The sequence below is a fragment of the Tripterygium wilfordii genome, chromosome 3, assembly GCF_013401445.1.
Source record: "Tripterygium wilfordii isolate XIE 37 chromosome 3, ASM1340144v1, whole genome shotgun sequence".
Classification (NCBI taxonomy): Eukaryota; Viridiplantae; Streptophyta; class Magnoliopsida; order Celastrales; family Celastraceae; genus Tripterygium; species Tripterygium wilfordii.
The window spans coordinates 11229605-11245044 of record NC_052234.1 but is presented as its reverse complement, the minus strand read 5'-3'; the positions used below and the strand labels follow the sequence as shown (position 1 = coordinate 11245044).

The 15440-nt window shown below is 38.1% G+C and overlaps 2 protein-coding genes across 2 annotated transcripts; both read left to right on the top strand.

Moving 5' to 3' along the window:
* The first annotated feature begins 249 nt into the window (after nt 1-249).
* LOC119995391 lies at nt 250-7643 on the top strand. The gene is made up of 11 exons (XM_038841870.1): nt 250-666; nt 745-833; nt 972-2147; nt 2376-2789; nt 3138-3294; nt 3381-3622; nt 4207-5108; nt 5202-5542; nt 5808-6068; nt 6177-6382; nt 6844-7643. The coding sequence occupies exons 3-11, from the start codon at nt 1890-1892 to the stop codon at nt 7558-7560; spliced, it is 3498 nt and encodes a 1165-aa protein (XP_038697798.1). The 5' UTR covers nt 250-666; nt 745-833; nt 972-1889; the 3' UTR covers nt 7561-7643.
* Nucleotides 7644-9725: 2082 nt separating this feature from the next.
* Nucleotides 9726-15326, top strand: LOC119995392. The gene is made up of 9 exons (XM_038841871.1): nt 9726-10310; nt 10436-10849; nt 11201-11357; nt 11442-11683; nt 12093-12994; nt 13078-13418; nt 13708-13968; nt 14078-14283; nt 14477-15326. Exons 1-9 carry the CDS (start codon nt 10053-10055, stop codon nt 15191-15193), a joined length of 3498 nt encoding a protein of 1165 aa, XP_038697799.1. The 5' UTR covers nt 9726-10052; the 3' UTR covers nt 15194-15326.
* The last annotated feature ends 114 nt before the right edge of the window (nt 15327-15440 follow it).

The window sequence follows — 15440 nt, the reverse complement described above, 5'->3', positions numbered from 1 at the left end:
TATTCCGTGGTGCTGATACGTCGAATAATTTTAAATTTGAATTTTCACCTTTTTTCCCGTTATTTGGTTGTTTCTTTTGACATCTCGTTAATAAAATCATCAAAAACACCGAAAATTAAAGAGTATCAACCTTAACCTTTTTTCTTAAAAAAAATTAACACTATAAAAATGATATTTCGATTTGTAAAAATTTCTTCTTAATTAATTAATTAATTATTTTTTTGCAAAAAACTCATCGTTGTTTACTTGTTTCCGTCCTGATCAGTTCCCTGCCTATGCCAAATTGCCAATCACATTGTCGTTTCTCTCATGTAACGAATCGAAAGGAGACGAAAAAATAAATAAATTGCTGAGCTCTGTATACTAGCTATGGCTTGTGCTATGAGGCTACTCCGCCACCCGTCTGGTGCGTGTTCCCGAATGCCACCCTCCTCCACTGTAGTCATTTCGCGGTCACTTCTAAAATTTCAGTGGATGCAAGTGCAACCAACCGTCCTGTACTCTGAATGGGGATTTTGTTCTTCAGAATCTGAAATCAGTAGCCAAATCGTTACAGGATAGTGGTGGATTTTGTCTGCCGATGACAAAGAAGATGGAGTCACCCTGGGGACGATGAAGTTGCCTTCGAATATTGACTTTAATAGATTCGAAACCTTACTTTTCCAGGTACTAACTCTTATTTTTGAGGCACCTTATGGAGATAATTCCAACACTTATTTTTGTGATTTTCAATTTTTTTTCCAGTGGAATGATCTTAGATAATTTTCCTAATGCTTGTTGAGTGGGCGAACAGTCTTTGCCAGGGAGCAAATCTGCCACTTATGCCTTTGAAGGTCAGCTGTTTTAGGGATTTACATGCCATGTCTGCTAGGGTGTGGCTTAATCTTTACTTTGTTTGCCTAGAGTAGTCAACTAACATACAAAGGGTAGCTAAAACGAATTCAGTGATAATTTTAAGTTTTAATTGGCAGGTTGATTGGGTTTCATTACTATTGGAGATGGGAGGACTGAGGTCCTAGTGTACATAGATTGCTTGGTTTTCCCGGCAACTGCTGGTTCTGGTCCAATTTTCTGAGCCATAAGAAATGGAGCTTTAAAAGATAAATCACCTCTCAAGGGAGCCAAGAATCATGAGAAGTCTTCTGGAGGCCCTCAAGAAGTCAATCAAAATTGCTAGAGTTTGAAATCCTCATTCATTTGAATTGGAACTATATACTTTTTTCTAACCTATTACTTGAAGCATGATGAAATAATGAATCTTGGCTATTTCTTTTAGAATTAGTTTTTCTTTTCGTTTAAGCAAATGTCTTTTGGGTATCAGAAGAGAACCGTGATCCTTATCTTTCAATTGGTTTAAAATTTATGCACACACTCACTACGAAGAGAACTTGTGGTGTCTTCTTTTTTTTTGGATGCTGAAGAAAATTTTTTCTTTTAATGTCACCATCTCGTACCATTCAGTTTAGCAGCCACGAACAGGTTGCCCTTTGATCTTTGTGCCCCTGACTTCTCTCTCATTGAACTGAAAAATGTTCTTTTTCTTGGGATCTTCTTCAAAGTAGGAAGAAAGCTGACAAATTCTTACCAATTGGATGCTTTCGCAATTGGTTACTGTATTGTGAAACCAGCCCCCGTTTGTCTTATCTCTCAATGCTTTGGTTTTCTCTCATAGAAACAATGAAATTGTAGCTATTATCGACGAAGCACACAATACATAAAGGACGAAATTGAACATCCTAGGACTTATACTGTGGTTGTGTGTCTAGATTGATAGATTCATGTGAATCTGAAACTGAAATTCTCTGAGGTTTTCATGCTTATTCACTGTTTTATGCTAATTGACCTCTCTACTAACTTGGAACTGAATTTGCTCTGGCATTTCTGAGGAAATGGAGAGGCAAGAATATTCAGGAGGAAGGTTTGATATGGGAGAAGGATTTGATGCTATTGTTGTGGGGTCTGGATATGGTGGTTCAGTTGCTGCTTGTCGAATGTCAATGGCAGGAATAAAGGTATGTGTACTAGAGAAAGGCAAGAGATGGGAAGCTCATGATTTTCCAACTGACAGTTTGAAAATTATGTCTGCTGTGAGGATGGAGAATCGGAACTTAGGCATCAGCTTTGGACATAAGGATGCTCTGTTTCAGGTCATACTTTCTTTCCAATTTTTCTACTGTAACTTCTCCTCTCATATGCCAAAATTATGACAATTTGGTCATATACTTTAATGTAATAAGCGGATGGTAAAGACAGTTCAAAATTATACTACTTTGATATATTTCTCATGCTAGTTACTTGGAGTGAAAACCTTATCAAACTCTTCGTTCTCTTGCTTTCTGTTAGAGCCCACGCTATAATTGTTGATGATATTATAGGTATACGAACAAAACAATTGCCTAGCAGTTGTAGCCTGTGGGCTTGGTGGTGGTTCGCTTGTGAATGCTGGTGTAATGCTACCAACCCCATTTCGTGCTCGAAGGGATCCAAAATGGCCAAAAGAGTGGGAAAGGGACTGGGATATTTGTGAGGCTTTTGCTGCAGCCATGCTGCGTATACAAAGTGTTCCTGTCAAGTTTCCAATGGGCAAGGTCATGGAAAGAATAGTTGATGGAGAAATGGACGAGAGCTCGATCAAGCTGAGTGTGAATTTTGATCTGGAAGATCTTCCCACCCATTTGGGACAGAGCCGGCAGATGAATAGCTGCTTAGCTTGTGGGAATTGTCTCTCTGGGTGTCCATATAACGCCAAGAATTCTACAGACAAAAATTATTTGCTTTCCGCTATCCAGGCATGTTCCAAATTTCAATTACCTTACTTGTTTTCCTATTAATTAGAAGATTTGTATTTATCTGTGTTTTGCTTTAAATAATCTATTTCTCCTGTGTTACAAAAGCTTTGGATTATTGAAGTAAGAACTGCACACCCAAAGTACATTAATGTTAAAAGGATTTAGAAATTGGAACTTCACTAATTTCATAGTTGGTCCCAAAACATTATTTCTGATGAGGTTTCTTATGTTCTGCCTTGGATTAAGTGATGTTCGTATGGAAATGGTTCAAGGCAGATTACTTGCTACGAGATGTCCTAGCATTTCTCATTTATCATTCTTTATAAATTAGGATTTCTTTACATGCAGGCAGGATGCATTGTTAAAACAAACTGTCAAGTTCAGTATGTTGTCAAAAATCCATATGACATTTCCCACGAAGGCAGAACTGGCAGAAAAAGAGGAAGATGGCTTGTTTACTTAAATGAAATTGATTACATATCCTCGGACTTTGTAATTTTATCAGGTAGGGGACAAAAACAGCATAGTATATATACAGCCACCATTTCATATACAATATATTTACAAATTCCAGGCTTGTTTCATTTGCAGCTGGAGTATTAGGCACCACTGAGATACTGCTGCAATCCCAATTGAGAGGTCTGAAACTTTCAGAATCACTTGGGTCAGGATTCAGTTGTAATGGTAACACTGTTGCATATCTTGCTGGTAGCCGAGCACCCTTGAGTGCTTACGGATTAGATCGAAAGAAGATCTCAAGGAAACCTTTTCAGGAACGGCCAGGGCCATCCATCTCTTCATCTTACACTTCCTCACGTGGTTTCACAATACAGGTTGATAATACTTTTTTACTTGTAAGATTTATTATTTTCTGCACTCATGTTGGATTTTACTTATATCAGAGATAGAACTCATGGAAGTGTCATTGGATTCGGGTGACAAAATCTATTCCATTGATATGGTTTAAGCAGCATAATTGGAATTTTGGTTGGATATCAGATTTTGGAACTATGATTTGTTGTTAGCAGCCATGATTTCAGGCTCATAACATGCCACTTGACTGGTTTATAGATTATTATTTCTGTGTTATTGCATATTATTTAATTCTCTTACACTAATTTAGACCCGAAGGTTTCGCTCTCAAAATTTTCTTAAATCTCTGACTCTGATATTGCAGATAATTTTTGCTTTCATTTAGTGCCATTTGGACATTTCTCAGTAATTGTTTCTTAGATTTATGTTGTTATCGATTAATATGGCATTATACTTCAATAAAATCAAAGTGTAGTTTAATAATCCATGAATAACCAAGAAGCAACTTTTAAAAAGATATGAAACATTCTTTGGTTTGAAAGCATATAGTATTTGCCAGACATAACAGATTCTCCAACATTTTGCCATTCATTTCCTGATGCAGAGTGCTGTACTTCCAGCGTCTTATCCTTACCTGCTCTTTAAAGGTATTACTACTAATGGATGGCCAGCAGGTTACTGGTTCTTTCATGGGATCATAGACAAGCTAAAGCATATCATGGAATTTGAATCAAGTCAAGCAATGGTTTTCAATGCAATGGGCTATGATCAGAGTGATGGTAAAATTTCGTTAGAAAAGAGCTCGGGAAAATTCTGTTTTAGTCCACCACATGATCCTTTACTTCCCCGAAAAATTGAGGCCTTTCAAAAGCTAACCAAAAAATTAGGGGGCATACTCTTTATATCTAAGTACAGGAGCACATCAGTTCATCTTTTAGGGGGGTGTAGTGCATCATCAGATTCTTCACGTGGCGTTTGTTCCCACACTGGTCAAGTTTTTGATCCAGATACACCTGCTGCTGTGCACCAGGGCCTCTATGTGTGTGATGCTTCTTTGATCCCATGTTCTGTCGGCATAAACCCTTCGCTAACAATAGCGACAGCAGCCGAACATGTGAGCAGATACCTTGTGCAGGATATTCTGGAGTATAAAAGCAGAAGAGGTATAAAACTTGAGGTTGAGCCTGTTGAAAAACATAAAATTATGATTACAGATGAAACTTCAGAGACCAAACAACAATCAACAGTAGTGTTCAAAGAAACCATGAGTGGCTATGTGGAGGGTATGCCATGCGTGGCTTATTTGAAAATAAGAATGAACATTCCAGACAGATCCCATCCTTCTCTAAGAGGAAAAGTTGGTGGGTATATTGTGTTTAGAGCCATCGAGGAGGATAAGATACATGTCATAGATGGAGAAATCAATTTGTGTGACGTAGATCACAAAACACCATACACACAGTATATGCACTATAGTCTTCTCCTTGTGGCTTCTTCTGGTTCAAGGTGTGAAATTGTTCCACTTTTGTTTAATACTCTTTTTTTCAGAAATTATTATTATTATTATTATTTTACTCATAACAAAATCACCTGGTTCAGATATATTCTGGAAGGAAAGAAGATACTGAATCCTTTTTTATTTGGACTGTATGCCTGGAGAGAGACAACAACATTGCATGTGATGTTCAAAAAGATTGACGCGAACAATTCAAGGGATTCAACAGTGCATATGAAAGGAATTCTCAAAATTTCCATTATTGAGCTCCTAAAGACTTTCCTGAGCCTTGCAGGAAAAGGTAGAGAAATGTTCTTACGGGTTTTTTTGCGGACTTTGGTGAGAACCTACATTTTACAAATACCGCGAGGAAATCCAGACTTTGCTTTACCAGATGTTAATCATAAACCTTATCCAAGCAGCACTCTTCATGAAATTGAAACAGGTATTTCTAGGGTCTGAATACTCGAAGTTCCCGTGGATACCCTGGGTCAATTTAATTTCAGAAGTATTGGGTTTGGAATTGAGAATCTATCAAACATGTTATGAAGAACTACTGAACATCATCCAGTAGTTCAATTCAGTGGGGGGACTCAATGGATTTACTCATCAAAGGGCAATTAAGTGGGGGACTAAAGTTCTTATTAATCACTTCTGCTTGCCTAGGAACTCAAATTGCTTATTTCGTTTACTCCCTTTTTTTCATGCAGAAGATGGATGCATCATCAGTTACAGGCAATGGAAGTCCATTCAAAACTCCAGGAGCCCTAAAGAAGGGGAATCATATCCAGTTCTTCTTCTTAATGGGTATGCAACTGAGAGTTACTGGCTTCCCACAGAACCTGATGATTTAATCAGAACTTTACTAGAGGAAGGGCTTGAAGTATGGTTGCTGCAATCAAGATTGCACCCTCGCAATCCTTCTAGCAACTTCACGATCGAAGATATTGGAAGATTTGATATCCCTGCCGGTAAATATAATAAAACAAATAAATTTTTTGCAAAAAACATAAAAGGCTCTTGATCATCCAATTGTCTTTTCAAGCTAGTAATTTTTTGCCTTGTTTATTTTCTTGCAGTGATCAGGAGGATGCTGGACTTGCATGAGCAAAGCATAAAGGTGCATGTAGTTGCACACTGTGTTGGAGGGTTAGCGATTCACATGGCACTTATGGGCGGCCACTTATCTGCGAACAAAATAGCTTCTCTGTCTTGCACAAACTCTTCAATGTTCTTCAAGCTTAACCTTTTATCCACTGTCAAATCATACCTTCCACTAATCCCAGTAAGCTAATTGTTTTATTATTTATCTAGTTTAGTATTGCATGTCCCCGATCCCGCCCACTGTGGGAGCCTTCTACAAGGCTGTTGTTTAATTTTTTTTTTTTGACTTTCGCTGCAATAGTAATTCAGGATTGGCCAAATAATGAAAGTAGTTTTCAACAATTAGACTATTTAAGTAAGAATAGATGCAATACTTATTTAAAGAAAAAATGCAGATATTCATCATTATGAAAGCTGTTATTATATCTGCTCATTGTTTAGCAAACTTTCACTATGTGTGGGCGGCTGCCAATCTTCGTATTTTGTTATGCAGTCTAAGTTAATAAGCATAATGAGAGTTGAGTAGTATCTCCAGAAATCTTGAAAGATATACATATATGATGCAATTTTTGTGAGAAAAAAGTGGTTTGGTTAAAGCTCAAATCAATGACTAGAATTTCACTAACTCTACTTAGTTTGCAGATATCAATGGCTATACTAGGCAAAGACAATATCATACCTCTGTTGGAAACATCAAAGGAAAGTATGCGACACCAGATCGTGAAATTCATCGCCCGGTTGGTACCTCGTTATGAGAGATGCACCTGCAAGGAATGTGAGGTCTTTTCTGGAATGTTTGGGAATGTTTTTTGGCATCAAAACATAAGTCCCACCGTGCACGACTGGTTAAACAAGCAAAGCTCAACTAGGCTTCCCTTTTCACCATTTCTGCACCTCAGAAAAATTTTCAAATCCGGATATATCGTGGACAGCAAAGGCAACAACTCATTTTTGATCCATCCAGAGAGAATGCAACTGTCCACATTATATATTTCCGGCGGACGGAGTCTCCTGGTGACTCCAGAGACATCATTTTTAGCGAACAATTACATGAAGTTACACCAGCCTGGTTTCAAGCATGAAAGGGTGGTTGTGGAGGGTTTTGGACATTCAGATTTGTTGATTGGAGAGGAGGCTCCCAAGAAGGTATTTCCTCACATTTTATCTCACATAAAGTTAGCTGAACAAGGAGGAGATAGTCTGATGAGATGCAAAGGAAAGAATTGCGATAAAGAGGCCTTGAATTGGGCAAGTGATCCTTATGAATATGAAAGGTCAGAGAGCTGGTTTACCCCTTCTGTCTTTGTTTTCTTGTTCATATTGTTGATTCTTATGTATGTTGCATTATCTATATGCTAATTTTTAATCCCTAAGGATGGAATATTCGATAATATTATTCAGTGATGCCACCTTTGCTTTTGGTGGTATAAAAAATTTCTTCATGTAGTTTTTTATTCAGTCTTATCTTTTGAGGTATATGCCATATAATTGTTCTCTTGTTCACTGTCGCTTCACATATAACAGGTTTCATTAGGACTAGCACATTAAGGTTCTCCAGAGTCCATGCCATGTAAGATTAAGATTTTGGTGATGGTTTGGGAAAATGCGTTGCTTGCTACCCTTATTCTAAATCTATGTGGAGGTGTTTGATTGATGTTAAGGGTTCTACATGATCAAAGACTATCTTGATGGCCCGCCTGGCCCAGATTGGCATTTAGTATTTTTAGCCAAAATCTTGATGGGTTCAAACCCAAAAGAAAAAGCCCTCAAATCAAATGAAAAACAGTTAAAAATAAATAAACAAAATGAGAAACACATCTTAATATCTTATTCTTTCTTCTTCCACTATCTGACCCGATGCCTAAAATCTCTCTCACCCACCAGCGTTCTCGTCGACGGCGACAACGATGATGACCATGCCCTCTTCACTCTCTCTATGTCTCTCTCACTTGCAGACTTTCCAAGCCGATCACGATCTAGTTTTCTTCTCCCGATCTGACGCCAACCCACCAAGACCACTATGATCCGCCTCTTTGTCTCAGTTGTGGCCGAATTCACTTGGCACGCTAAGTGTCCAACCAGGCCCGGCCCACTTTGCTCACTCTTTTTTTTTACCAACCAAATCAAGGGATTTGTCGTCTTCTCTCACGCAACGAATCGAAAGGGGAGAAAAACTGCTGAGCTCTGTAGACTAGCTATGGCTTGTGCTACGAGGTTACCCCTCCACCTGTCCGGTGCGTGTTCCCCAATGCAACCCTCCTCCACTGCAGCCATTTCGCGGTCACTTTTAAAATTCAGTGGATTCAACCAACCGCCCTGTATTCTGAACGGGGATTTTGTTCTTCGGAATCTGAAATCAGTAGCCAAATCGGTGCCGGATAATGGTGGCATTGTGTCTGCCGAATGCCGATGACAATGAAGATGGAGTCTCCCTGGGGACGATGAAGCTGCCTTTGAATATTGACTTTAATAGATTCGAAACCTTACTTTTCCAAGTATTAACTCTTATTTTTGAGACACCTTATGGATATAATTCCAACGCTTCTTCATGAGATTTTTTAAAAAAATTTCCCGTGGAATGAATGATCTCTAATGCTTGTACAGTGGGCGAACAGTCTTTGCCAGGGAGCAAGTCTACCACTTCCTATGCCTTCGAAGGTGAGCTGTTTTAGGGATTTACATGCTGTGTCATGTGTATATATATACATAAATAATAATACATATATAAATATTATATAGTCAAAAATTCAGACTCGACCCTAAACCCGACCCAAAAACCCAAAAACTTAAAGACTGAGGTCAGACCTAGGTCTCATTTTAAGAACCAAACCGGACCAAAATCCCAATTCTCAAAATAGATCCCGAGCCTCATATTTCTGGGTCGGCTCGATCCAATGCCAAGCCCTAGGAGAGGACCGCAATCATCATCTTTCAATTGGTTTGAAATTTATGCACACACCCACCACGCTGAAAAATAATATATATATTTTTAAATTTGTATTTTAATGTCACCAAGTCGTACAGGTCAACAGCCACGGCCCACAAACAGATAACTTGTCCTTTCATCTTTGTGCTCTTCTGTCATTGGTCCAAAAAATGGTGTTATTGGGGCCGCTGTACATCAAATTAAAGCAGCCCCGGTTATAGCAATTATGAATATTTATATTATTTTTAAAAATAATAAAAAAATTAATGATATATGTGTAGTATTTTGATTAACGAATCTAATCATATATTTTTTATTTGAAATAAAATTCAAATTCATTGAGAAAAATACATAGAAAGTTTTAAGTTTATATCCAATGATTTAAAATTATTATATATTTTTTATATTGAATTTGATTTTTGTTTCAGATAAATGATATATCGTTGGATTCGTATAAACGATCAAAATACAAATATAATTTTTTCAAAATTTTAAAAAAATTTAATTGAGGGTATAATCATTACGACAGGGGCTGTTGTAAAAAAACTACAACCACCCCCAATAACTCCGAAAAATGTTACTCTTGGGATTTCTCTTCCAGGTGGAGAAAGCTGACAAATTCTCCCCAATTAGATGCTTTCACAATTGGTAAACTGTATTTTGAAACGACCCCCGTTTGTCTTATTTCTCAATGTGGTGGTTTTTTTCTCTCAGAAACAATGAAATTGTAGCTACTATCGACAAAGCACACATAAAGGACGAAATTGATACCCTAGGACTTATACTGTGGTGGTTTGTCTGGATTGATAGATTCATGTGAATCTGATACTGAGATTCTCAGAGGTTTTCATATTTCTTCACTGTTTTATGCTAATTGACCTCGTTAGTAACTTAGAACTGAATTTGCTCTGGCATTTCTGAGGAAATGAAGAGGCAAGAATATTCAGGGGGAAGGTTTGTTATGGGAGAAGGATTTGATGCTATTGTTGTGGGGTCTGGATATGGTGGTTCGGTTGCTGCTTGTCGAATGTCAACGGCAGGAATAAAGGTATGTCTGCTAGAGAAAGGCAAGAGATGGGAAGCTCAAGATTTTCCAACTGACAGTTTGAAAATGATGTCTACTGTGAGGATGGAGAATCGGAACTTAGGCATCGGATTTGGACATAAGGATGCTCTGTTTCAGGTCATACTTTCTTTCCATTTTTTCTACTGTAACTTCTACACTATTATACCAAACTCTTTGTATTATTGTCATTATCGATTTGCTTTGTGTAAAAGGCTCGCTATAGACTGTTGATGATATGATAGGTATACGAACAAAACGATTGCGTAGCAGCTGTAGCCTGTGGGCTTGGTGGTGGTTCGCTTGTGAATGCTGGTGTAATGCTACCAACCCCATTTCGTGCTCGAAGGGATCCAAAATGGCCAAAAGAGTGGGAAAGGGATTGGGATATTTGTGAGGCTTTTGCCGCAGCCATGCTGCGTATACAAAGTGTTCCTGTCAAGTTTCCAATGGCCAAGGTCATGGACAGAATAGTTGATGGAGAAATGGAAGAGAGTTCGATCAAGCTGAGTGTGAATTTTGATCTGGAAGATCTTCCCACCCATTTGGGAGAGAGCCAGCAGATGAATAGCTGCTTAGCTTGTGGGAATTGTCTCTCTGGGTGTCCATATAACGCCAAGAATTCTACAGACAAAAATTATTTGCATTCCGCAATCCAGGCATGTTCCAACTTTCAATTACCTTGTTTTCCTATTAATTAGAACATTTGTCTTTATCTATGTTTTACTTTAAATACTCTATATCTCCTGGGTTACAAAAGCTTTGGATTATTGAAGTTAGAACTGCACACCCAAAGTACATTTAATGTTAAAAAGGATTTAGAAATTGAAACGAAACTTCATTAATTTCATAGTTGGTCCCAAAACATTATTTTTGATGAGGTTTCTTATGTTTTGCCTTGGATTCAGTGATGTTTGTATATAAATGGTGTAAGGCAGCTTACTTCGTACAAGATGTCCTAGCATGTCTCATATATCATTCTTTACAAATTAGAATTTCTTTACATGCAGGCAGGATGCATTGTTAAAACAAACTGTCAAGTTCAGTATGTTGTCAAAAATCCACAAGACATTTCCCTTGAAGGCAGAACTGGCAGTAAAAGAGGAAGATGGCTTGTTTACTTAAATGAATTTGATTACATATCCTCTGACTTTGTAATTTTATCAGGTAGGGGACAATAACAACATAAAATATATCCTGCCACCATTCCGTGTACAATATATTTACACGTTCCTGGCTTGTTTCTTACAGCCGGAGTATTGGGCACCGCTGAGATACTACTGCAATCACAATTGAGAGGGCTGAAACTTTCAGAAGCACTTGGGTCTGGATTCAGTTGTAATGGGAACACTGTTGCATATCTTGCTGGAAGTCGAGCACCCTTGGGTGCTTACGGATTGGACCGAAAGAAGATCTCAAGGGCACCTTTCCAAGAACGGCCAGGGCCATCCATCTCTTCATCTTACACTTCTTCACGTGGTTTCACAGTCCAGGTCGGTACTGCTTTTTACTTGTAAACTTTATTGTTCTGCCATCGTATTGGATTTTACTTATCGTGGAGAAAGATATGTCATTGGATTCTGGTGTCAAAATCTATTGCATTGGTATGGTTTAAGCAGCATAATTGGAATTTTGGTTGGATATTAGGTTTTGGAACTAAAATGTGTTGTTAGCAGCAATGATTTTAGGCTCATAACATTCCACTTGACTGCTTTATAGATTATCATTTCTCTGTGTCATTGCATATTATCAAAATTCTCTTAAATCTCTGTCATTTGGTGCCATTTGGATATTTGTTAGATTTATTTTTTTTAGCTATGAAACATTCCCTGGCATGAACGCATATAATATCTGCCAGACATAACAGATTCTCCAATATTTTTCCTTTCATTTCTGATACAGAGTGCTGTACTTCCAGCGGCTTATCCTTACCTGCTCTTTAAAGGTATTGCTACTAATGGATGGCCAGCAGGTTACTGGTTCTTTCATGGGATCATTGACAAGCTAAAGCATATCATGAAATTTGAATCAACTCAAGCAATGGTTTTCAATGCAATGGGCTACGATCAGAGTGATGGTAAAATTTGGTTAGAAAAGAGCTCGGGAAAATTCTGTTTTAGTCCACCACATGATCCTTTACTTCCCCGAAAAATTGAGGCCTTTCAAAAGCTAGCCAAAAAATTAGGGGGCATACTCTTTATATCTAAGTATAGGAGCACATCAGTTCATCTTTTAGGGGGGTGTAGTGCATCATCAGATTCTTCGCGTGGGGTTTGTTCCCACACTGGTCAAGTTTTTGATCCATATACACCTGCTGCTGTGCACCAGGGCCTCTATGTGTGTGACGCTTCCTTGATCCCATGTTCTGTCGGCATAAACCCTTCGTTAACAATAGCGACAGCAGCCGAACATGTGAGCAGATACCTTGTGCAGGATATTCTGGAGTATAAAAGCAGAAGAGGTATTAAACCTGAGGTTGAGACTGTTGAAAAACCTAAAATTATGATTACAGATGAAACTTCAGAGACCAAACAACAATCAACAGTAATGTTCAACGAAACCATGAGTGGCTATGTGGAGGGTATGCCATGCGCAGCTCATTTGAAAATAAGAATGAACATTCCAGACAGATTCCATCCTTCTCTAAGAGGTAAAGTTGGTGGGTATCTCGTGTTCAGAGCCATCGAGGAGGATAAGATACATGTTATAGATGGAGAAATCAATTTGTGTGACGTAGATTGCAAAACACCATACACACAGTATATGCACTATAGTCTTCTCCTTGTGGCTTCTTCTGGTTCAAGGTGTGAAAATTTTCAACTTTTATTTAATACTCCTTTTAATTATTATTATTATTATTTCACTCATAACAAATCACCTGGTTCAGATATATTCTGGAAGGAAAGAAGATACTGAATCCTTTTTTATTTGGACTGTATGCCTGGAAGGAGACAACAACATTGCATGTGATGCTCAAAAAGATTGATGCGAACAATTCAAGGGATTCAACAGTGCATATGAAAGGAATTCTCAAAATTTCCATTATTGAGCTCCTAAAGACTTTGCTGAGCCTTGCAGGAAATGGTAGAGAAATGTTCTTATGGGTTTTTTTGCAGACTTTGGTGAGAACCTATATCTTACAAATACCGCGAGGAAATCCAGACTCATCTTTACTAGATGTTAATCATAAATCTTATCCAAGCGGCACTCTTCATGAAATTGAAACAGGTATTTCTAGAGTCTGAATACTCGAAGTTCCCATGGCTTCAATTTAATTGAGAATCTATCAAACATGTTATGAAGAATGAGATAAACTCTTCAAAAAATTAATGTCGAGAAGGAGTTTGGATGAAAAACTACTGAACATCATCCAGTAGTTCAATTCAGTAGGGGAACTCAATGGATTTACTCATCAAAGTGCAATTGAGTTGGGGACTAAAGTTGTTACTGATCACTTCTGCTTGCTTGGGAACTCAAATTGCTTATTTCGTGTACTCCTTTTTTTTTTTTCATGCAGAAGATGGATGCATCATCAGTTACAGGCAATGGAAGTCCATTCAAAACTCCAGGAGACCTAAAGAAGGGGAATCATATCCAGTTCTTCTTCTTAATGGGTATGCAACTGAGAGTTACTGGCTTCCCACAGAACCTAATGATTTAATCAGAACTTTACTAGAGGAAGGGCGTGAAGTATGGCTGCTGCAATCAAGATTGCACCCTCACAATCCTTATAGCAACTTCACGATCGAAGATATTGGAAGATTTGATATCCCTGCCGGTAAATATAATAAAACAAATAATTTTTTTGCAAAAAACATAAAAGGCTCTTGATCATCCAATTGTCTTTTCAAGCTAGTAATTTTTTTGCCTTGTTTATTTTCTTCCAGTGATCAGTAGGATGCTGGACTTGCATGAGCAAAGCACAAAGGTGCATGTAGTTGCACACTGTGTTGGAGGGTTAGCGATTCACATGGCACTTATGGGCGGCCACCTATCTGCGAACAAAATAGCTTCTCTGTCTTGCACAAACTCTTCAATGTTCTTCAAGCTTAACCTTTTATCCACTGTTAAATCATACCTTCCACTAATCCCAGTAAGCTAGTTGTTTTATTATTTATCTAGTTGTTTTATTATTGCATGTCCCCGATCTCACTCATTGCGGGAGCCTTGTGCACGGATGGTGTTTACTTTTTTGGACTTTTGTTGCAAAAGTAATTCAGGATTGGCCAAATAATGAGAGTACTGTTTTATAATAGATTTGAGCTTTAACTAAACTTAGTTTGCAGATATCAATGGCTATACTGGGCAAAGACAATATCATACCTCTGGTGGAAACATCGAAGGCCAGTACGCGACACCAGATCGTGAAATTCATTGCCCAGATGATACCTCGTTATGAGAGATGCACCTGCAAGGAATGTGAGGTCATTTCTGGAATATTTGGGAATGCTTTTTGGCATCAAAACATAAGCCCCACTGTGCACGACTGGTTAAACAAGCAAAGCTCAACTAGGCTTCCCTTTTCACCATTTATGCACCTCAGAAAGATCTTCAAAACCGGATATATCTTGGACAGCAATGGTAACAACACATTTTTGATCCATCCAGAGAGAATGCAACTGTCCACACTATATATTTCTGGCGGCCGGAGTCTCCTCGTAACTCCAGAGACATCATTTTTAGCAAACAATTACATGAAGTTACACCAGCCTGGTTTCAAGCATGAAAGGGTGGTTGTGGAGGGTTTTGGACATTCAGATTTGTTGATTGGAGAGGAATCTCCCAAGAAGGTATTTCCTCATATTTTATCTCACATGAAGTTAGCTGAACAAGGAGGAGATGGTCTGATGAGAAACAATGAGAAGAGTTATGATAAGGAGGCCTTAAATTGGGCAAGTGATCCTTATGATTATGAAAGATCAGAGAGCTGGTTTACCCCTTCTTTTTTTGTTTTCTTGTTCATATTGTTGATTCTTATGTATGTTGCTTTGTCTATATGTTAATTTTAAATCCCAAAGGATCGAATATTCGATCATATTGTTCAGTGATGCCATCTTTGCTTTTGGTTGTATAAAAAATTTGTTCATGTAGCTTTGTCTTGTCTTTGAGGTATATGCCATATAATTGTTCCTTGTTTATTATAGCTTTCCCAAATAACAGGTTTCACTAGGACTAGCACATCAAGCTTCTCCAGAGAGTCCACGCCATGTAAGATCAAGATTTTGGTGACGGTCTACTCTCAAGGGGAAA

Bases quoted from the DNA above. Each gene is read 5' to 3' on its own strand.
- LOC119995391 (XM_038841870.1), top strand. From the start codon at position 1,890: ATGGAGAGGCAAGAATATTCAGGAGGAAGGTTTGATATGGGAGAAGGA. The intron at 6,069-6,176 runs GTAAATATAATA...ATTTTCTTGCAG, and splicing joins AAGATTTGATATCCCTGCCG to TGATCAGGAGGATGCTGGAC. The intron at 6,383-6,843 runs GTAAGCTAATTG...CTTAGTTTGCAG, and splicing joins CATACCTTCCACTAATCCCA to ATATCAATGGCTATACTAGG.
- LOC119995392 (XM_038841871.1), top strand. From the start codon at position 10,053: ATGAAGAGGCAAGAATATTCAGGGGGAAGGTTTGTTATGGGAGAAGGA. The intron at 11,358-11,441 runs GTAGGGGACAAT...TGTTTCTTACAG, and splicing joins TGACTTTGTAATTTTATCAG to CCGGAGTATTGGGCACCGCT. The intron at 13,969-14,077 runs GTAAATATAATA...ATTTTCTTCCAG, and splicing joins AAGATTTGATATCCCTGCCG to TGATCAGTAGGATGCTGGAC.